This window comes from Mustela erminea, chromosome 4 (genome assembly GCF_009829155.1).
Source record: "Mustela erminea isolate mMusErm1 chromosome 4, mMusErm1.Pri, whole genome shotgun sequence".
NCBI classification, from domain to species: domain Eukaryota; kingdom Metazoa; phylum Chordata; class Mammalia; order Carnivora; family Mustelidae; genus Mustela; species Mustela erminea.
Window position 1 is genome coordinate 15,296,757 of NC_045617.1, and position 24,146 is coordinate 15,320,902.

General features: G+C 44.8%; 1 protein-coding gene across 2 annotated transcripts in view; it reads right to left on the reverse strand.

Moving 5' to 3' along the window:
* The window catches only part of AKAP12 (A-kinase anchoring protein 12), a 97,337-nt gene that overhangs the window by 13,601 nt on the left and 59,590 nt on the right, over positions 1-24,146 (reverse strand). The window contains exon 1 of one of the 2 annotated variants that reach the window (XM_032338738.1): positions 9,085-9,317. The exons of the other annotated variant lie outside the window; for it this stretch is intronic. Within the exon in view, the coding sequence (XP_032194629.1) occupies positions 9,085-9,109 (25 nt within the window). The 5' untranslated portion in view covers positions 9,110-9,317. Of the gene's footprint in view, positions 1-9,084; positions 9,318-24,146 lie in introns of those variants that run through there. 2 annotated transcript variants of the gene reach the window in all.

Sequence of the window (24,146 nt, forward strand, 5' to 3'; positions counted from 1 at the left end):
TGCTTCCCCCTCTCTCTCTGCCTCCTTGTGGTCTCTCTCTATGTCAAATAAATAAATAAGATCTTTTTAAAAAATTTTATTTCAGTGTAAAAACGCTGTTTTTGATGGTTATAGTCATGCCATTAAAAAAAAAAAAAAGAAAGAACATATATATCCTACCCACCCACTCAGAGAGAGTCAAATCACTCGATCACCATTTCCAACCATTATGGTAAAAACTGGGTGAGGCTATGATCTACGGGCGCTAAGTGGGGGATGGGAGAGAGAGCGGGCAGGGTATTTATGTGCTCACTAGCTGTAAGAGTGGGGAGATGGGGCACAAACTTAACACCAACTTCCATTAGGGCCAGAGGCACATCGCATGTAAAACCTTCGCAAGGGACACAGCAGCATCTGTGGCTAAGAATGCGTAACCTAACATGAAAAAGGAAATTAACACAAAGGAATGCAGTGGAAATGGGGAGAGGAGAGTATATGCTTCCAACATGTCAGTGTCTTAAAAGACAAGGAGTGCAGAAATTAAAGAAGCTAATGGATTTAACAAGTAATACTGATCCACGGATGGATCTCACAATGCAAGGTAAGAAATGCTAAAATGGACACTTTTAGATTAGTTGACGAAATTCGAACAAGGATGATAGATTCTACATACTGACTGTAATGATGTCAATACAGGACACGGATGTGGAACTCCAGTTATAAAGAGCATGTATCTCTTCTTAGGAAACGGACACTTAATACTCGGGAATAAATGACATGGATAACTGAACCCTCAACAGCTTCAGACCAAGTCCTATCTCCTGCCCATACAAGGGCTGACAGGAACCTGTATGCTGGTTTTTGGTTTTATTTTATTTTCTACCACAAAGGAAAAGCAAATAAGGAAGCAAATGCAATACAATACTAACAATACAGGAATCTGGATAAACGGTATATAGATGTCTCCTGTACTTGTTTTTTATTTTTGCAACTTTCTCTAAGTTCAAAGACACTGTTTTAAAAAAAAAAGACACTGTTTAAAAAAACAAACACCCAGAGATAATGTGAAATAGATAAAAGTGACTAAGAGGTACAAAATTCCAGTTATAAAATAATCACGGAAATTCAAAGTACATCACGTGAAATTGTATGGTGACAGACGGGGACGACACCATGTGGTGAGCAGGAAGTCACGTACAGAGCTGTTAACTCGCTATGTTATACACCTGAAACTAATATAACGTAGTTATACTTCAATTAAGAAACACTCAGCAGAATCAACAGGTGCAGACAACCAGTAACACAGAAAACAACGAAAGGAGAGAGGGTGGCGGTCATAGAAGACATTGGATCCTAGCCTCACAGTACAGACCATAATGTTTTATCAAGGTATTAACAGAAAAATTACTCTCTCCCAAATTCAGGGATCGGGGGAGATTAAAAGAGCCAAAGTTCTGGGGACAGATTTGGTTTCAGCTGCACCACATCTAGCACTGGGCCCTTGGGCCAATTTCCTGAAGTTTCTGTTCTTAGCGTCTTCGCCTAAAACATAGGTCACCTTTGGGAAGGCTTGTTAGGAGTAAGTATCCGTTTGTTGTTAAGATAAAACAAAAACTCTACTTTTTTTCTTCATTGTCTTCTTTAGAATAGAACTATTTCATTTTAATTATTTTTTTGCCCAGCTCCAAAATGATCTTTTTTTTTTTTTTTTTTTTTTTTAAAGATTCTACCCATCTACTTGACAGACAGAGATCACAAGCAGACAAGAGGCCTGGCAGAGAGAGAGAGGAGGAAGCAGGCTCCCTGCTGAGCAGAGAGCCCGAAGCAGGGCTCGATCCCAGGACCCCAAGATCACAACCTGAGCTGAAGGCAGCGGCTTAACCCACTGAGCCACCCAGGCGCCCCCAAAATGATCTTTATAAACTGCAGGAGATTCTTCAAATTCGGAAAACTGGGAATGACATGCATACAGTATATAAATCACTGTCCAAACCCCTGAGCAAGTGTTTGAACAGAAGAGGGCAGTATTGAACAGTTGTCAACTCCACCAGGCTGGAAGCCTTTCAATTTTCCTAGATCAGGGCAAGAAAAAAAAAAAAAAAAAAACACACAAAAAAACAAAAAAACCTCAAAACCCTACCAAACCAAAAAGCTTAGGTGCCTTTTCAAATTCTCTATAGTTGAACGTGTACCTCTTTGACTCTCAACACAGATGCTAAGGGAAAAAACCGGGCACAGACAGACTGGGTTGGCTCCCTCCCTCTCCTGTTTGTTATTCAAACCATGTGAGGATCTAGACCCTTTACCCCATTTTGGACCAACTGAGGGTCAGAACAGTGACGCATCCCTTCTTTTTGTGTTGAACTCCATCCCCCAACCCCCGACCCCCTCCCCCTCGCTTTCCCAGGCCCATCCATACCCAGTACATTTCCCACATGCTGCCAGAAAAGGGAATCTCCAGACAAGACCGCACTCATTCCTGTCCCTGTTCTAGTTTGTGGTGAGCAGAAACCTTTTTCCAGGCATTTTTAAAATTTTTTATTAACATATAATGTATTATTAGCCCCAGGGGTACAGGTCTGTGAATCATCAGGCTTACCCACTTCACAGCACTCACCATAGCACAGACCCTCCCCAATGTCCATAACCCAACCACCTCCCAACCACCTGCCTTCCCTCCTCCCCCACCCAGGCAATCTTCAGTTTGTTTTGTGGGAGGGATTAAGAGTCTCTAATGGTTTGTCTCCCTCTGGATCCCATCTGGTTTCATTTTTATGTGCTGTCTGCATACTGGTTCTGAATGAGTTAAAGATCATCGCTGGGGGAGCAAACCTGCTGGCCCAGTTTGTCGGGGTCTGGGCAGGGGAGTGAAGGCAGCAGATAAGCGACACAGAAGGCAAGTGATACTAGTATCTTCTAGAAAAGACAGGCCACTGTTCACCTACCTAGATTCACACAGTGGAATCCATTCACAACCAGACCCAGAAACATTTCATTCATAAGTTTACCTCCTCTGCTCGAGTTTTCAACACATCAGCTCCCTTCAGTATTATCTGCCTTAGATTTGTCCCACTGGATTGAAAGAGGACAATCAAAAGGCTTGATCATCTAAGCATCACTGATTTGAGGATGCACTTTCTTGGTACCCAGAAAGTCCCTCCCCAGAAACAACTGATTTTACAGTGGGCCTTTCCTCATGCGGGACTCAGAGTGATGGAAATTTTCCACTTTGAAGAACACTGCTCTCAATCCAGCAAGATTACCAAATGCCCATAAAGTCTAAACACTGTGCTCGGTTACCCACTGCTTTGGTGACTGAGCTAGAAAATTCCACATTCTTGCCTGGTATCAAAGACAGCAAGAAGGCTTATTATTAGAAAGGGAGACGGGTCTGCTTATCAACAGGAAAAAACTCTAGTAGATAGAGCTGGCAGATACTGGTCCTCTCCACACCCCAGAGCCATTTAAAAGGGCTTTGACTACAAAGGAAAAAAACACTACCGTCCTAACCTCAGGCCACACACTCACCAGACCCACGCTTCCCACCATTTGCTTGGGACATGGTCAGTGTGGACCTATTTTCCCACATCGCCGTCAGTGGAAAAACATCACAGAAGTCCTGCTTCTCAAATAAACATTATTACAGAAACCATGCATTTCTATTCCCTTTTTCTGGGAGAAGACTCTAATCATGTCTGTGTGAGACTGTCCATAAGTTGAAAACCGTTTCCTGGAAACACAAAGGATGATTTTATTTTTGGGGAAGTGTATTTTTTTTAGTCATCTCTACACCCAGTGTGGGACTTGAACTTACGAACCTGAGATCAAGAGTTGTGCGCTCCTCTGGCAGAGCGAGCCAGGCACCCAAAAAAAACCACGATTTTTAAAATGATGTACAAGGTGCTTTCATGCATTTACATTTTCAGAATATGCCCTCAAAAAAAAAAAAAAAAAATCCTTATGGTGGACCTAAGATATTGAAGACACAGTACATAACAGACACAAATGAAGGTCCCAGCTTCCTAAAGCTGTCCTACCACCAGAGGCTTTGGGTAACTGTCAGTCTGTCTTGTGTTTTTCTAAGACAAATGAAAAAGTATCCCTAAAAAGTGTAGAAAGTAGAAGAGAACAGTGGCATCCAGTAGGATATATTTTCTGGAATGAACACCTGTAACTGTATTTTCATTTTTAAAAATATAAGCCACTCCCTTCATTAAACTATAGGAAAACTGTTAAGGGCTTTGATAGTAATCTATGTATTTCCTTTTCCTTTTAAAGATTTTATTTATTTGACAGAGAGAGATACAGCTAGAGAGAGAACACAAGCAGGGGGAGTGGGAGAGGGAGAAGCAGGCTTCCTGCTGTGGGGCTCAATCCCAGGACGCTGGGATCATGACCTGAGCAGAAGGCAGTCGCTTAATGGCTGAGCCTCCCAGGCACCCCTAATCTACGTATTTCTTAGTATTATGAGTTTGTCATCAAAAGCCCTTTCAAGGTCAAAAAACAAGAACAAGACCCCTACAGGCTGTGAAATAGTAACGAGTCAAGTTAATGTGAGAATACAGGAAGTATTTTTAATGATGTCTCAAGAGCAAAATTTGAAATCATTTATGGTATAGAAATCCCACTTTGGTAGAGCATATGAAAGCTTTTAGGTGTTATTTTCTAGTAAACTCTGCTTCATCTCCAGATAAATGTCCAGTTAGGTAATCCCCATTTAGGAAATCAAACACAAGAGACGTCCGGGGTGCGCGACCACATTTACACTGTCCTTGTGGAACTATCGTCATCCGTCTACTTCCCGAGTTTCAAAAGGCACATGATCCCCTCAAAAGTCCAAGTACTCTCCTAGAAGCTGTGCTCCACACAGACACCCCACCTCCAAACTCCACAAATGCAATCAACGGTTGCAGATCAATCAACAAGTCCAAAACCTACAGGGTCTGTTCTCACTCTTCCAAATAATTAAGAGATTAAGACATAAAAAGTGTAACACGTGTCTTCTATTGTAGATGTTTAAAAGAAGACAAGAAAGAGGTCGTATGATATATTGCAAAATTTTAATGCTTTTATCCAAACGTAGCTTTCCAAGTCCCGTGGTACAACAATAGTCATTTCTGTCAGAGAAAAACTGCAATATTGCAAAAGCTACAACATTAACTTTTTCAGTTTAGGGTAACCAGAGCGCTCTGTTCTGTAGCCCCACCAGGCCTGCTTGCTGCTGACATCTGGATCTGGTTAACTTTCTCCTACAATCTGCAGCACTGTCCTGGAGTTTTTCCAGAAATTCTCTACATTCTAAATCCATCCCGTATATCCCACACACCCAACGTCCCATGCTGTCAGGCTCATTAACCACAAAACCTCGAAGGGAGATGTTTAAGCTAGGATTTAAACTCAGAGAAGCAAAACCCCACGTAGGCAGGGTTCAGGGGACGGTCCCCGTTTGTCCTGGCCTCAACAGTGATGCTGAATGGCCCCTGTACATTGGGCAGGCATACAAAAACAGGGGCACCAAGAAAGCCATATTAATATCCTTTACAAGGTACACTACGCCTGTGCTTCTTTGTAGCTGTGAAACACCAAGAAAAACTGAGTTATCATCTTTAAAAGGGTGTTAAACACCCATTGTGTGCAGGATTCTTGTACAGAATAATGCGAATGGGCCCTCACTAGGAGGTAGTTATTACTCTAGTAGGTGTGACCATACTCATTTCAACATCCCTCAAGTCTCTAAACAACTCATCTGCCTCCTTGGCAAACAGAAGCAGCCGTGTAGATGATTTTTTAAAATCCTGTCCAAAGATCTGCATAGAGAAAGGCAATATAAATCATCTAGAACTTGCATGAATGTTGGAGGACTCCTCCTTCCCTAGTTTCTAGTAGAGACAAAGAGTAATGCTGCCCTAATTCCCCATGACACTCCACAGTTATCTCAATAATGTGTTAGAAAAAACAGGTTAGATATTTTCAAATTACCTTCCAAAATTCAAGAAGCATTTTTCTCCTGGCACACCTTTAGTAAGCTGGTGGGGGAGATGACACCTCCACCATCCTATGTGATCACTTACTTTCTTGTTTTGTTTTTTAATGTATTTATTTAAGTCATCTCCACACCCAGCGTGGGGCTTGAACTCCAAGACCTGGAGATCAAGAGTCACGCCCTGTACTGACTGAGCCAGCTGGTCCTCAAGTTGTTTTGTTTTGTTTTGTTTTGAGAGAGAGAGAGCAGACAGAGAGAGCAAGCACAGCAGGACTGTAGCAGAGGGAGAGGGAGAAGCAGGCTCCCTGCCCACCAGGGAGCCCAACACGAGGCTCAAACCCAGGACCCCAAGATCATGACCTAAGTCAAAGGCAGACGCTCAACTGACTGAGTCACCCAGATGCCTCCTACTGTCCAGCTTGTAAGCTAAGTATTGCTCCTGTGATGTGAGGTTAAGATGTCAAGGAAGACCCAGAGTGTATGAGAATATGCCATCATTTCACAGTAAGTTTTGCTACCCTCATTTCACTGGTCTGGGGGTGGGGGGTTGTGCAGGAAGGAGGAGTAAGAGTCCTGTAAGTGACAGCATTTCCTTACTTTCAGGAAAGGAAACTCGCTCCTAAGTACAAGAATATTATCAGTCTGATCACTTCCTGTTCACTGTGAAATTTAAATGCTCCACGCATAACGTAACACTGAAGAGGACTAGATTTCATATTATTTAGATGAGTAATCTGCTATTTAATTAGTAATTAATGCCATTTTAATTTTTAAAAATTTTTTTTAAAGATTTTGTTTGACAGAGATCCTAAGTAGGTGGGGTCAGGGGGTAGAGAGCAAGCAGGCTCCCTGCTGAGCAGAGAGCCAGGTGCAGGGCTCCATCCCAGGACCCTGAGACCATGACCTGAGCTGAAGGCAGAGGCTTAACCCACTGACCCACCCAGGCACCCCTACTTAATGCCATTTATAAAAGCTTTTCTTGCTTTTCAAGATTCTGACCAACTAAAGACTAGTCACTGTAAATCTTCCTTATCAGGATAACTTACAGAGGGGGGAAAAGATGACAGCTCAAACTCCCTTGGTCCACAACAAAATGGTTATTGGCTGTTACAGTTTTGGAGGAATTTATGTGCACTTTATTACTAGAGAAAATACCAAATTTTGTCCATTCTCCACAACAGCACTGTAACAGGAACTCAGAAAGCAACGGATCTACTTAACTTGAAGTTGCCTTAAAAATGACATCATCCGGGGCACCTGGGTGGCTCCGTGGGTTAAGCCTCTGCCTTCAGCTCAGGTCATTATTTCAGGGTCCCAGGGATCAGCCCGGCATTGGGCTCTCTGCTCAGCAGGGAGCCTGCTTCCCCCCCTCTCTCTGCCTGCCTGTGATCTCTGTCAAATAAATATATACATTTTTTTAAAAAAATGACACCATCCTTCCGTTTCCATTCATCCATTGGGACGATTTGAACCAATTTTTTTTTTTTAAAGATTTTATTTATTTATTTGACAGAGAGAAATCACAAGTAGACGGAGAGGCAGGCAGAGAGAGAGAGAGGAGGAAGCAGGCTCCCTGCTGAGCAGAGAGTCTGATGTGGGACTCGATCCCAGGACCCCGAGATCATGACCTGAGCCGAAGGCAGCGGCTTAACCCACTGAGCCACCCAGGCGCCCTGAACCAATTTTTGAAAGCCCTCCAAATACCCCAAGTTCCGTACCTCTTTAACTACTTTGAAAAAGTGACACCTATCTCGTAAGAAACTCAACACCTGACAAATCAGGCAATGAATATAATAAAGGTCATCCTATACACAAAAAGCACCCAGAAGAAAGTTATAATCCTAGAAGGCCCACCCCTAGCCGATGCACCCCCCCACAAACCACACTACCAGGCAGCCTCTCTCATGGTTTGGCATGGCTGTTTCATTCAGAGAAAAAGAAATGATCTGGAAAAAATGAAACGTTTTGGTTCTAATCTATTTTATTTTGTACAGACTATTAAATAATAGATTCTAGGTGTCTCGTAAACATTGTTGCTATACAAATGGTAAGTACTTATGGCATTAACTTGAGGAAGGAATTCTAAGGAAATCTCAAAGTAAACAAGCTAATCTATAGGAAGTGAGAGATATTTTTAGTTTTGCTAAACTTTCACATTCATTTAGAATTCCACAGAAGAACCAGGCTTCACAGAAGCCATTATATTGAGAAAAATGTGAAGTCTAGAAATCCTACACACAGCATTTTTAAGAAAAGGTGTAGATGTGATGAGCAGTGATCTCAAACAATTAGGGAAGAGCAGTTCTTAGAAACCTAAATTAGCCAATGGGCGTTAGTGCCGGAGTGGTAAAAAGGAGAGAGGAGAAAACAGCCAAGTTCCTAAGGAGTCAGGCCACACACAGCACACATGCATCAATGATCAAATATCAAGTTAGAAGAGCTGTGAGGGCTTTTGACAAATCTGATATATAAAACTCATTTGCTAGACATATGAATTAAATATTATAATTCATACTTACAGCCAAATTTTTAGAAAGCGTTTTTTTAAAAACATACATTTTTACTATTAGTGCTTCAATCCTGTTACCCGCTGGCCATCAACTTTACACTATGTATTTGCTAAAACCACCATTTAAACCAGAGCTAACAATTTAGGCCCCTAAATCGCCAAGTGCACTTTCACTGAAAGTTTCCTATTAATAAGCAGGCCATATCCTGATTTCGCAAAGACAGGAATTTACTTTAGGACTACAACCAGGGATTAGGCTTTCACAACCTAGCTTCAAATTCACCCCAATCTAACACCTATCTCTTCAGTTGGCTGTTCTTCTGCCCTCCCCCCACCAAGCGCCCCCAATACATTCAAGGTCTCCCCTAAGTACAGTCGGGAAGATTCCTGCGTAGGCAAAAAGAAAACGCTGGGCGTGTCGAGTTCTCCCGGAGCCAAAGAGAGAATGCTCTTCTGGCTGGAAAGTCAGCCAACACAGGAATGAATGCCCCATCAGTGTGTCCCCGGCCAAGGACCTCGAAAGGTCTCTGCCCCCAAATGCGGGGTGGAGGGAGGGAAGCCTTTACTCCACCTGCCACGGAGGCGGAACGCAACCAGCCGGCCGCCGCCTTACCTGTGATGGTGAGGATTCCCAGCATATTTAACCGCACACCTGCAGACGGCAGGAACAGCCGGTGCTCGCCCTCCTGCGGGCGGTGGGCTGAAGCTGCACCGGGTCTGCTTCAGACCGCAGGCGGGCTGAGAGATCAGAGAGGAGTGCGCGCCGAGCCACCCCCGGAGGATGAGGGAGAATTTAAAGTGACTTCGGAGCCGCGGCAAAAAGGGACGGAGGATGCGTTTCCACGGCTAATTATAGGAGGGCCCGCCCCCGCCCCGGAGCCCCGCCCCGGAGCCCCGCCCCCCGGAGCCCCGCCCCCGCGCGCCGGGACCTGGCACCGCGCCCGGGTCACGTGTTTCATTTTACAGGAGAGGAGCCCGCCCTGGAGCTGGTGTCCGTGAATGGTCAGTGGGGCTCCGCAGGGTCCCAGGGAGGGGTTCAGCGTGGCTGGGGTGAAGAACCCGAGTCAGCAACATTTTATCTGAGCCGTTACTTCATTCCTGGCGCCGATTTACGCGGGCGTCCTCACCCTTTAGCAGGACTTGAAGCAAATAACGCCCAGATATTACAAGTCTATGACTTTTTTTTTTTTTTTTTTTTTTTTTTTTTTTTTTTTACGGCGTTTTGTAGCCTTGTGTGTGCAAAGGCTGACCAGGTGCCAAACACGGCTCGCATCTAGCAGCGACAGTATTTTTACATTTCCACCGCCCGTAGGACACACGGGCCCTGAGCTGGGGGATGGCAACTGGTCTCCTCCCTTGTCCCTTGAGAAGGGTGTTCGAAGGCCACCGTTGTGTCTCCCACGCTCAATCAACCCAAGGCAACTTGTAAAAAGCCCGAAGACTGGGGCAGCGGGTTTGTTTGTTGTCGTCTTTATGGTACCCGTTAACTAAATGTTTAGATCAAACGAGGCCATATTCCGCAATACAGACACTGCCATATTCAAGCACACGGCATGGAGGTCAGATCCCACATCAAGCACTCAGAACATCTCAGGCAGCCTCGGATCTCAAATGCTTTCTTCCCGAAACCTTAGAATGTTCTGTAGGAAGATACAGAGGAACTGATACACCGGTCTTGCAATTTCGACGTGCTTGTCTATGTCATTGTTCTGCAAGGGAAAGTGCACTGAGGGCCCCCACCCCCGCTTCCTTTCCTTTTCATCCTCGTCCTGTTTATCACTTCATGCATTGCCTGCTTCACCCCATTACCACGGCCTCTTCCCCTAAGCAAACAAAAGAAAGGTTTTAGGACTGCTCTCCCCTTCAGACGGAGAAGCTCAGATCTTACTCATTACTGCTTAGGGGAGCACAGAGCCTTGGGCTGGACCAGAGTGGGCGCAGTGAAGAGAAGGGTGGGGCAGAAGCATCAAAAAAAAAAAAAAAGCCAGCCCGGGGATGCCGGAGGACACCTAGTTGCCTCTTCTGGCCACCAGGAGGCGCAACGCACCAGGGTTGGGCCCAACTGGGCTAAGTTAAGAAAGCAATGTCGCTAGTGATCAGACCGCGTTACAAAAATCCACCTCAGCCTCTTTGTTGACCCGGCTTCCCTCTTTTTTATTCCAGAGGACATCCAGCCAGGCCGTTTGTGTCCCCAGGGAACGGAATGATGAGCTCCCTCTCCTGCCCCCTGTGATATGATACCCAGAGCAAGCCGCATCCTAACCTTTCATCTTCCCTCGAGGGCCCTTAATTGGGATTCACAAATTACCTCAATTACAGAGTCTGGTGTGTGTCAAATACTGCTGGTGGAATGGTCCCCCTCTGTAATCCACGCATGCACACTAAGCAGTCCAGACCACTCTGAAGTTCTCCCCTCCCCCAACACAGGCACTTAGCTCCCGGAGCTGGAGAGTCCTGGCTGAACAGATCCTGGATGAACAAGCCTCTGGAGGCCGCACAGGTGGTCCACATTAAATGACTGGTCTATAGCCTTCCCAAGCAACAGCCCCAACAGTGTGTCCCCAGATACAGCCACACCCCTCCCCTGAACTGTCCCCCGGAACAGCACCCCCCCACACCTCAGGGATCTGGGATCTCAGTTTCGCCTCATTTCTCAGCACCAGCTGCTGGGGACAGCACATGGCCATCATCTGGTGTGCCCTTTGAAATACACCTGTTCCACCTATAGGCACATCTGTCAATTCTGACCTTGCTTAACAGTGCCTACCTGCTCCTTTCCTTCCCATAAGCCCAAGATCTAACAAATCACAGGCAACAGCTACTCCACTGGGCTGAACTGGAAGAAACATCCCTAGTTACCAATTTAAGGCCCCAAATAACACCCACAAAGATAAACGTATTGCTGTGTAATTCTGTTACACCTTTTCTTTTTAGGACACTGGTAACAACACTGACACTGGGATTCCTAAAGTGGTTAAAAGCACAAGGCAGAGCAAGAGAGCATCTGGTGGCAAGTTGCTGACTCTCTCAGCAGACAAGCAAGGACAGGGCGTGACACGGTGGCGGCCTCTGTGGGTCTGCATTTTACAAAGCAAAGTCACTCAACCGTGTGAAAGCAGAGGTGGCGCTCAGACCTAAGGGTCAATATACAATGCAGGAAACTTTCTTTTGCCGTTATGTTCTGATTACATTAAAACTGTAGAGAAAGAAATCATCACCCAAAGCCAAAATTATGGGAAAAATGTTTAACCATATCCCAAATAGGTAGGGGACAGCGAAGGTGTTTTTCCTGAATCTTCATGGTTCATTGAACAGGTATTTGCCACGTTCTTGCTCTGTGTTAATTACACTGTACATCCGGGGATACACTCGGTTATTATCCTTTGGCCTTGGGGAGCTCATCCAGCGGCAGACCCATCTGGAGGCCAACATGGGCACACTCCAGTGTAGCTCACTGCACATACCAGGTGAGCTGGCTGCAGAAAGGGTGAGATGCGTGAAGGGGACAGCGGAAGGCCGTCCACGCAGGAGCAGCACGGACAAAGAAGAACATGACATTTAGCGAATTATGAGTGAGTTCTGTCCAGCTACAAGCTCAGCGTACCTGGCGAGAGACCAGGGGAAGGGAGGGGAAGGTAACAGAGATGGTAACTGAAGTGAGAACGAGAAATACTGTATTTGAGGCTTATGAATTTGAGTGACAGCTTAATGGCTTTCTAACACATAAAACCCTATTAAAAGGCGGGCAAAGGATCTAAGTAGACACTGCTCTAAAGTACATACACAAATGGCCAATGAGCACATGAAAAGATCCTCTGCATCATCCGTCATTAGGAAAATGCCTCTTCAGACCACAATGAGGTACCAATCCACGCCCACTAGGATGGCTACCATCAAAAAGATGGGAGAGTAACACGGACTCGAGAAATGAGAAGCTTCATCCATGGTTAGCAGAGATGTAAAATGGTGCAGCTGCTTTGGAAAACAGTCTGGCAACTCCTCAAAATGTTAAACACAGAGCTACTGTATGACCCGGCAATTCTACCCCTAGATATATAGCCAGGAGAAATGAAAACATGCATCCATGCAAAAATTTGTACAGGAATGCTGATAGCAGTATTCATTAATTACGGTAGCCCAAAACTAGAAGCAACCCTGATATCCATCAACTGATGCACAGAAAACAAAATTAGGGATACCTGCAAAGAAGGCGGCTACTCAGTAATAAAAAGGATTAAATATGCATGTTATCTCTTTTAAGATTTTATTTATTTATTTGACAGACAGACATCACAAGTAGGCAGAGAGGCAGGCAGGGGGTGGGGGAAAGCAGGCTCCCACCTGAGCAGAGTGCCCGAAGCGGGGCTTGATCCCAGGACCCCGGGATCATGACCCGAGCCAAAGGCAGAGGCTTTAAACTCACTGAGCCACCCAGGTGCCCCTAAATATGCATGTTCACAATGAAAACATTGCTAAGCAAAAGAAACTCATCACCCAAGAGCATACTGAACATACCAAAATGTTTTTGTTTTTAGTTTTTAATTTTAATAATCTTATTTTTATAAACATTATAATGAATTATTAGCCCCAGGAGTACAGGTCTGTGAATCGCCAGGTTTACATACTTCACAGCACTCACCATAGCACATACCCTCCCCAGTGTCCATAACCCCACCCCCCTCTCCCTACCCACCCCCAGGGCCCTCCTCAGTTTGTTTTGAGATTAAGAGTCTCTTATGTGGGCGGGGGGAGGTCGGGAGGTCTCTTATGGTTTGTCTCCCTTCCGATCCATCTTGTAAAAAATGGTTTTTTTTTTTTAAGATTTTTTCTAAAAATTTTTTTTTAAAGATTTTATTTATTTATTTGACAGAGAGAGATCACAGGTAGGCAGGGAGGCAGGCAGAGAGAGAGGAAAAGCAGGCTCTCTGCAGAGCAGAGAGCCCGATGTGGGGCTCGATCCCAATCATGACCTGAGCCAAAGGCAGAGGTTTTAACCCACCGAGCCACCCAGGCGCCCCTAAGATTTATTATTTTGGGAGAGAGAGAGAGAGAGAAAGGAGTGGGAAGGGCAGGGAGAAGAAGAGAGAATCTCAAGCAGACTTGGGGCTTGATCTCACGACCCTGAGACCTCGACTTGAGCTGAGACACGCTTAACTGACTGCACCACCAGGCACCCCTTGAAATATTTAATCCCATTTAAATGAAATGTCTACAAAAGTGGTTGCCTAGAACCAGAGAGGTAGGGAGAGCAGGACTGAGTGAGAACAGGTTTCGGGGTTCTTGAGAGATCAAAATGTCCCTAACTGCCTGCCTCCAAGTGGGACTGAGCATTAAAGCCACACATGAGAACCGGAGCAATCGGAGATGGCCACCAAACCCAGGCCCCCACACTCCATGTCACTGCCTTTCCAAAGCAGCATTCCCTTGCAGGAAAAGCAACCAGAATACCCACAAGGTCTCTTCCTCTGACAGGAAGAGGGCCGGTGAAATCTAAGCGAGCATCTTCACCACCGTGACTCCTTTACAAGGCTTCAAGGGATGCCTGGGCAGCTCAGTGGGTGTCTGTCTGTCTGCCTTCGGCTCAAGACATAATCTCAGGGTCCCGGGATCAAGTCCTGGATGGAGCCCCACACTGCGCTCCCTGCTCAGCAGGGAGTCTGCTTCTTCCTTTCCCTCTGCCCTGCTCGTGCACACTTTCTCTCTCTCAAATCAAATCTTTAAATATATTTATATATATTTAATAAAAGCTTCCAAGATAAACTCAGGGTGAGCTCAAAGCTGCTGGAAGAGATGACATAGACATGGTCTTTTTTTTTTTTTTTAATTTTATTTATTTGTTTGACAGATTATAAATAGGCAGAGAGGCAGGCAGAGAGAGAGAAAGGAGGAAGCAGGCTCCCCGCTGAGCAGAGAGCCCGAATGCGGGGCTCGATCCCAGGACCCTGGGACCACAACCTGAGCCGAAGGCAGAGGCTTTAACCCACTGAGCCACCCACGTGCCCCCATAGACATGGTCTTGATGAGGCAAGCATCAGGTGCAGGATGGGTGTTCTGGTCTCCGCCCTTACACCGCAAACCCTGACAAATACCAGCTAATCGAATTTAACGGTCCGGTTGAACTGGACATGTTTATACAGACACGGTTACTCTGACTCAAAATCCTCAAGACAAATAATGTGAGTGGTTGCTGCTCAAAGCGACTGTGGTGATACCACAGAAAGGCCTGAAGGGGATTTTAAAATGACTTCACAATCCAGTTTAAAACAAAGCAAGGAAAAATGTAAATACTCAATACAAATGATAAAAGTGACGTAATTTAAGAATTATTTTGCCCCTCATTGAGTCCATATTGGAACATTCCTTGATTTGGCAATTCTGTTTCTGCGAAATACACCCAATGAGAGGCAGAGGTTTATGTGTGAGAACATTTACTGCTTGGGGTGTACCATGTTTGAAGAGCCTAAGTGTTCCACTAGTAGGAAGGGGGGATATTTGGCAAAATCATCATAACAAATAACAAGGAAAATGGCTACACTTATACAGAAGTCCACACCTTTGTTCAGGGTGAAAAGCATGATACAAACTATATATTGAATCTAACCACAATTCTGCTTTTTAAAAATGCATATATGGTACATTTTAAGGCTGAGGAAGAAGGCCCAGAAAGAAAAATAACAAAAGCCAAACATAGTGGAATTACAGGGAATCTCAGTATCTTCCTATTCTTTATTTTAAAGTGGGCACCACGCCCCACAGGATTTGAACTCCCAAACCTAAGGCCAAGACCTGGGCTGAGATCAAGAGTTTACTGAGTCACCCACGTGTCCCAATATTTTCCTACATTTTACGCATCTTCCACAACATCGTTACTTCTGTGGTCAGAACACGAGCACATCGGCCAGCTGGCTTTGGGGTGGACGGATGGCGTCCAGCACTACCAGACCTCGAACCCCAGAGCGATGCCTCTGATGTGCTATGTGACTGCACAGTGGTCCAAGATACCATGATCTTCAACTCTCCAATCACTGGAACACAGAGATTGGAAAAGTGCAAGGAGACTAAAGTTTAAATACAATCTTTTAAAAATTAGGAAATTTTTAAAAACTTCCAAATCTGGCAGGCGCCTGGGTGGCTCAGTGGGTTGGGCCGCTGCCTTCGGCTCAGTCATGATCTCAGGGTCCTGGGATCGAGTCCCACGTCGGGCTGCCTGCTCAGCAGGGAGCCTGCTTCCTCCTCTCTCTCTCTGTCTGCCTCTCTGCCTACTTGTGATCTCTCTCTGTCAAATAGATAAAAAAATCTTAAAAAAAAAAAAAAAGAAAAAAAAACTTCCAAATCTGGTGAGCTACATGAATAAAAAAGAGGAATCAATTCTTTCCTGAGAGCCTTGTGTTCAAATCCTCCACTCAACTCAGGTCTGAACACTCCTGTCTTTGATGTTGTCATAAGGATTCTAGGGGCGCCTGGGTGGCTCAGTGGGTTAAAGCCTCTGCCTTCAGCTCAGGTCATGATCCCAGGGTCCTGGGATAGAGCCCCGCATCAGGCTCTCTGCTCAGCGGAGAACCGGCTTCCCCCCACCCTGCCTGCCTCTCTGTCTGTCAAATAAATGAAAAACTTTAAAAAAGGGGGGGGATTCTGAAGTCTGAAAAGCTAGCTTCTAGTCCTGACTGTTGGCTTTATGGCACACGGTGAAATATTAGAATGCTGTCTCTGTAGTTCAACTAATGGAGAATAAATATATCACCCACAGTAATGTTATGCTGAGGTGTAAATGAAAGTTAACACTAGCACTACTGAGTATATTCTAGAAGGAGAGTAAATATAGCTAAAAGGGCATGGTTTTAACTTTTAGTGGGTGGCTCAGTGGCTTTGGCTCAGGTCATAATCTCAGGGTCCTGGGGATAGAGTTCCGCATCGAGCTCTCTGCTCAGCAGGGAGCCTGCTTCCCCCTCTCTCTCTGCCTGGCTCTCTGTCTGTCAAATAAACAAATAAAATCTTAAAAAAAAAAAAACAAAAAACCATGCCCTTTTCTTTTCTTTTTTTAAGATTTTATTTATTTATTTGACAGAGATCACAAGCAGGCAGAGAGGCAGGCGGAGGGCAGGGAAGCAGGCTCCCCACTGAGCAGAGAGCACGATGTAGGGCTCGATCCCAGGACCCTGGGATCATGACCTGAGCTGAAGGCAGAGGCTTCAACCCACTGAGCCACCCAGGCACATCCTCAACGGGAGGAAAGCTGGTTTCCTTCCTGATGGGGACGCTCTGTGTGCCTGACGCAGACAGAAGATACACAGTACATACACTAATATAGTACATGTGTCTATCTGAATATTATGGGGGGGGGGGAGATGCTATGAAAATATCTAAAAAGATTCCTTCCGGGGGCGATAACAGAAAAAAGGTCAAGAAATGCTGCTTGTAGTATCGATTAAGTCTCATTTTGAAGAATCCTCTGGAAACTATTTCTGGGAAGACAAAAATGCCCCTTTATTATTAAAAATGCCTCTTTTCCTCTCACTTTGCCAGAGAAGAAAGAGTGGATCTTAATTTGCCTGAATTCTTAATGAAAAGGAGTCAGGGAGGTGGGGTGGGGTAGGGGAAGCAGCCGAAAGTTGAGTCAAACAGCAGCGATGGGCCCAGCACCCACTCGCACTCCGCATCTGTCCTCCTGATTCATGGTGTGACCCCACGCAAGCCACATACACAACTTCCAATGTTAGAGCAGCCACACCAAAATGAGTTTTTAAAAAAATTGAGGTCCATTTTATTATGCTTTATTTAGCCCAGCATTAACAATATTATGACAACATGTACTCAGTATAAAAAATTATTAATGAAAACATTTTACCATCTTTCTGTTGCACTAAGTCTTTGAAACCCAGGATGTACTTTGTTCACAACGCATATCTCAAGTAGGATTATTAGAACTTCAAGGGCTAAATAGCGACCTTGCGGCCAGAGAACAGCTCTGAAACCTCAAACCTAACTGAATGTTCCTGCTCTTTCCTTTTTCTTTTAGAAAGCAGGCTCCATGCTAAACACAGGGTTTGAACCCATGACCCTGAGATCTCCACTCACAAGCTCTACCTCTGAGCCAGCCCCAGCCAGGCACCTGGAACGTCCCCCTCTTTCTGCCATTTTGTCAGCAACAATCCTATCCCTGTTTTATTTCCTAGCCTTCTAAATCAAATTCCCAAGATACCCAGTCACAGAAACGCCCTCTCTACCTCAGCGTCCAGTTTAGAGCTGGCCCTTCCACTCACCTAGAATTCTCCAGCAGTTAAGCCCAAACCCTACAGTTAAGACCATTCCAGCTCCCCATTACTGTGCTCCCACACAGGAATTCTCTGTTGTAGCACTTAAATAAACCAAACTTGGTTGGACTAATGGATGAGTTCCTTGGTGGCCTCTACATGGTAAGGAATAAAATTCCCACTGATAGATTTAACTGGTACACTTGGCTTTTCCACTGTCTCTTAATTTGTTAATATATTTAATATCTTTAAACCTATTATCTTTCCACTAACTTTTACAGTAATCACATCCAACAATACAATGCTTTAAATGATTTTTTTACTTAAAAGGTCATCCTATGGGTGTGATTAGATCGGCTTAAAAAATAATTATAAAGCAAAAGTTGACACTTGCAGAAGAAATAGATTTAAGCGACGGTCACAAGAATTCCTATTTACTTGCGAAGATGACTTTTTTTTTTTTTTAACAAATCTGGAGTGTCCTAGTTAAAAGCATGTAATTTTTTTAAAGTCAGTGTAAAATTTACTGTCTAGATAGAGAGTAAATTCTGGATGACAGCGTATTTTATCTTTTACTCCCTCCAGAAAACGTACTCATGTATCATCGAGATGAAATGCACGAACTCCAAGATCAGAGAAAAACAGAAAAAGGTTAAGAAATTGGCAGTGGCAACCAGTTTGAGCACCTCAATACACCGACATCCTAGACTAGCTGGAGAAAAAGTAATTAACTCCACTTACGCTACAGAAATCTCCAAAGGCCTCAACTAACACAAATAGATTCAGGTGAAAAGACCCAAGACACGGATAAGTGGATGAACCGAATGTGAAATATATAAACAATGGATGGTCACCCAGCCTTAAAATGGACAGAAATCCTGTCCCATTATTACAGCTCAGACAAATCCTCAATACATGAGGCAAACAGTGAGACAAGCCATTCACACAAGGGCAGGTCCCTCCTATGTGACGTACCACAATTTAAAAATTTTTATTAAAAAAGAAAAAAAAAGACCCTAGGTTCCCTCTTCCTACAGTCTGTATAGCCAGACCCTCTTCACTCACCGGTCCCAGAGGGGACAGGACTGAAGCTCAGTCTCCAGGCCAGGAGTGGGAGGTGGGGGGTGCAGAGACTCGAAGGCGCACCACAGCACCCCATTGTGAAAGACAAGAGGCGTTCAGCCACCCCACTCCCATAATCCCTCCCTCACTAGGCTCCAGAAAGGAGTCTGTACACTTGGGGGAATGTGACCAGCCCAAGAAAAGACACATGAAGATCAACCAGATCAACCAGATCACCCTCCAGGGATGGCCACGTTGCCCTGTAACACAATCCCAACCAGCTCTTATTTTTCTATTATTATTTATTTACCTTTAGAGAGTGGGAAAGGAGGGCAAGCACACACGAGCAGGGGTGTGGAGCAGAGGGAGAGGGAAACAGACTTAAAAAAAAAAAAAAAAGACCTTAGTGGGGTGCCTGGGTGGCTCAGTGGGTTAAGCCCTGCCTTCGGCTCAGGTCATGATCTCAGGGTCCTGGGATCCAGCCCCGCATCGGGCTCTCTGCTCAGCCGGAAGCCTGCTTCCTCCTCTCTCTCTGCTTGCCTCTCTGCCTACTTGTGATCTCTGTCTGTCAAATAAATAAAATCTTAAAAAAAAAAAAAAGATTTTATTTATTTGAGAGAGAGAGCATGGGAGTGGTGAGGGTCAGAGAGGAGGAGACTCCCCGCTGAGCAGGGAGCCCGATGCAGACACGAACCCAGGCCTTCAGGATCATGACCTGAGCTGAAGGCAGTCACCCAACCAACTGAGCCACCCAGGAACCCAGAAACAGAGACTCTTAATCTGCCTCTATGTCCAGCATGGAATCTGATGTGGGGCTTGATCTCATGACCCTGAGATCGTGACCTGAGCCAAAATCCAGAGTCAGACAGTAAACTGACTAAACCACCTAGGTGTGCTCCCCACCCACCGATTTTTAAATATCGACAAACCAGCCCCCAAATCAGATACATAAGGAACACACCTATTATGAAAGACAAAAAAGCAATCTGGAAGAGACAGAGGCAATGCAGAGCAATCAACCTTCAAAGCAATCCAAAGATAGATAATGCAGCCAGGAAAAAAAAAACCCAGGATACTTCAAAAATGAATTTTAGGAAAAAAAAATTCAGTTCTTAGAAATAAAATAACAAAATGGAAACTAGTCTTTAGGATATTTTCCCAGAAAATAGAGTCAAATACAAAGAGCGAAGAGATAAATGACAGAAGGGAGAAAAAAAGATTTAATGAGGGCCACTGTAGGTCTTAAATCTGAAGAACAGTAACTCCAAAAAGAGAACAAAGAAAAAGATGGGAATGGATGAAATAACTTCCCCGGCATGTGATAAATGTATTCACAAGGAGACCCATTGCTGTAAGATTTTCAAGACTTTTAGGACAGAAAGGACACTATAAGCCACCCGTGGGATTAAAGAAGCAGGTCAGCATCAGACTCCTACGGGCATATACATATGAAGGCAACACAGAGAATCCTAACGCGCCTGAGGAATGAATGGAAGGAAAAATTAACCCAACTGGTGGTGCTGAAGGCCAAAATCTGACACACAGGAGGAAAATGTTGCTCTTTTGTAAAAAGTTCATTCGCGGAGCTTAGACAATGAGGCCACCTAGCTCTCAGCTCGGCAGGAAGCTACTAATATGGAAACCAAAGCAGCCTCCATTTATGTGGGACAAGCAATGATGTGCAAAGTGGAGATTATCTTATTCTGATCTTTAGTTCCTGAATCCCACCATGTAGGCTGCATGCCGAGGCTCCCGTTGAGTGAACACCGAGAGAGCGACTGTAATTCCATCATGAGAAATACGTTATCAAAGGATATTGACATGTCCGTCACGCTACTTGGCTTTGGCTCATTAAGCAACATCCCTGATAAGGCGACCGCTTCCTATGCTTCTCCATCAACGCACGTATCTCCTCTCTAAGCCATTCTTTCCGCACAGAATACTTGGCGGAAGGCCAACTGCTTTCTCACGTGCTGAAGAGGTGGGGAAATTAAGCAAGTCTGAAAAGGCGGGAATATTGAAACAGAAACCCCGTTATGCTTGGCAAGCATCCATCAAGCACATTCATACTCTAAAGATGTAATAAGCCCCTGGCATTTCTCTTCAAATGGAGATGGCTTATTTTCTCTGGTAGAGTTTTGTCTGGGGAAGAAAAGATGAAAGCAAAAGACAGGATAAATGTTTTCAAATACTTAGAGGGCCACCATGTGGAAAAGGGAGTTGAGTTTATTCTAGACAGTTCCAGAAGTCAGCACAGCTTGGTGGCGCGGGGAGGGCATGTCTTCCCTGAAGTGAAGTAGTAACTGGCTTCCGGTCATGGAGAAACTCCCTACATCCGAGTTTGAGAGAAGAGCCTCCTGCCAGGGAGCCGGAGCCTGGTCGGGACCACCTCTAAGTCCCCCTCCTCGAAGGCCACTAAACCGGACTTTGCGGTTCTGTCGATCATGCGGACAGGACAGGTGTTGGGGGCTCACCTGGGCCCTCTCGAGATTCAGATGCTGAAGGCCCTGACTGCCGGCACATCAGAATGTGCTTGTGTTCAGAGAGGGGACTAAGTCAAAGAGACCATTATGGTGCGTCAAATCCAACCTGACAGGTTTCCTTTTTTTTTTTCTTCTTTTTTAAGATTTTATATATTTAACAGAGAGACCGGAAGAGAGGGCACAAGCAGGGGGAGCGGCAGGCAGAGGGAGGAGCAGGCTCCCCACTGAGCAGGGAGCCTGACCCGGGGCTGGATCTCAGGACCCTGGGAAGTGTAAGCAGATGCCCAACCCCCTAAGCCAACCAGGCGCCACTTTTTGTTTATGTAAGTGACAGGTATCCTTATAAAAGGAGACTGAGACACAGAGGCCAGTGATACACACATATAGGGGAATGACTGGACACCGCCAGCAGGTGGCCATCCGCAAGCCAAGGTGAGGCCTCAGAGAACATACACCTGCTAACACCTTGAACTTGGACTCTGCAGCCTCCAGAACCGGGAGAAAGTAAATTTTGGTTGTATGAGCCACCTGCTCTGTAATAGGTTACTGTGGCAGCTCTAGTGAACCACAGAGCAGGCTAACTGCCCTGGGCTTGTCAGTCTGAGCACTGCATGTTCAGACATGGGCAAGTAACCAGTCCCTTCATTTAATTACATCTTCCCTGTAACCAGTCACACTGTCCCGACATGTTAACTACAAAAGCAGTTTGTAAAAATTCAAAGTGTAGAAAAGCTACATTTAAAAAAAATAATAAAGAACAAAACCAATAATCAGCTAAGATACTCTGAAACTAATGATTTGGGGAAAAATATACCCAGAGACGGCATCTTCCGTAAGTTACCTAAGCATCATTATTTATGTAACATGGGGACATTTAACATACCATTGCTAAAACCATTCAGGGTTCACTACATTAGGAGAAATTAGATTTTTTTAAAAAATCTTTTTTAAGTTTATTTATAATATCACCCAGCCTGGGGCTTGAACTCACGACCCTGAAATCCAGAGTCGCATGCTCCTGCAACTGAGCCAGCCAGGTGAACCTGAACTGGGACTGTTTTAAGAATGAGTTAGTCGGAGAAAAGATCTAAAGGACTGTCAGCTAAATTAATAGCTAAAGAATTTAATGTTTCCATTAGGGCTTAGTCCCAATTAAAAGAACGGGTAACCTCAGACCATTACAGTCCCTCCAAGGGAAAGGGTCTGAAGCCTATAGACCATCTCACCTACGTGCCTCCTCACATGGACCAGAACTTACCCTGCTCAGTGAACTGGAGTAGCCTCAAACTATAGCTATTTCTGGCAGAGCCTTCAAAGTAACTTAAGGTTGAATGACAGTATTCAGGGCAGACAGATAGGGCATTTACCAGTATCTGTCAAAAAATAGGGCCATAACCAATCCTATGACATAATTTCCATTTCCCTTACAGGGCGAGAGATAGGTTACCGTGTAGCCACATTTATGAAACTACATAGCTTTCTTTCATACTTGAGTGATTATTTAGTAAGACATTCCTGAACAAATTTTCCCCTCTTGAGTTTTCATTAGATTAAAAACTTCATAGACCTTTTTAAAAGTATTTTTTAATTTTCATTTTTAAGTAATCTCTATACCCAGTGTGGGACTCGAGCTTACAATGCTGAGATCAAGAGTTGCTTGCTCCACCCACCAAGCCAACCAGAGGTCCCAAATCTGGAAGAGGACTTCTAACATCAGACTAAAAAGAAAAAGTGTCTTTACAATAAGGCATAATGAAATTACCAGGTAGGTTCTCACCTGCTCAAGGTCACTGGAGTGTCTTCAACGGCTAACCCCATCATTTGGTTTTCCTATTACCAGCAATACTAATGTTACTCAGTCCTGTAATTTCAGAGATGATTGAGGATGCTCTTTTTACATATGGAAACTGATGGTCAGTGAGATTAAGGGATAGATTCAATTCTAGGGCTCACAAAGAAATGATGACTAGAGCAGCCCCATCCATGGTTTTGTCCCCTAGAATCAAAACTGAGCAGACAAAGGATGACTAGAAGTCCTTCTCTCCTCATACCCCCACCATTTACCATGTTAGGAGGAAAAGTAAGGTTCACCGGACTGCCAGACTTGAATACAGTTCGAGGGAGAAATTCTTCTCAGTACAGGTTAGCTGTTCATTACTTTAAAAGAAATCTGTTTCTTTAAAGAGGAAAGAGTAGTTATTTATTCCCAGAAATTTGTCAATGACATAGTCATTTCAGAGAGGAACGCTACAGACATTCCCGCAGAGCAGAGGAATGAATAAAAACCGGTTCCCAGAAACTGCGAAGTACACACTCCTGCTGATGTTCAAGGCTTGTTTTATGAGCGTTCCCCCTAGTTTTCAGAACATTACGAAAACAGGATACAGCTTGAGAAAATGTCACGCAATAACACTGTATTGGAAAATACCAAAGCGGGGGGTAGTGGGGAGCGCTCTGTCATTTGTTTGAGCGTGCCCACTGGAAAGCATTCCCGAGCAGGTCAGGGCCTGACTGGTCACCTTTTCAGGCAACACCTGGATGAGCGACAGCCAGCACCTGCGAGAGGCCAGCACGGTGCGCGGAGGAGAGGGACCCAGCTTCACGGGTGCTAGAACGTTGCGGTATTTATGTGAAAATGAGACAACGGTGCAAAGCTAACAGACGCTCCTCTCCCATGAGCGGAAAAGCCAAACTGCTAACTCGAACCATTCATTCATTCATTCAAGTACTTGCTTCCTACATTTTAGCAGAGCTGGAGGTAAGAGACCTGAGCCATGCCGCAGGCTGACAAATGGTGTGGGAAAAAAGAGAGGAGGAATGCAGGGTCGAGATCTGGGCAACAGGCACCTGTCTTCATGAGGATATGAACAAAGGACCAA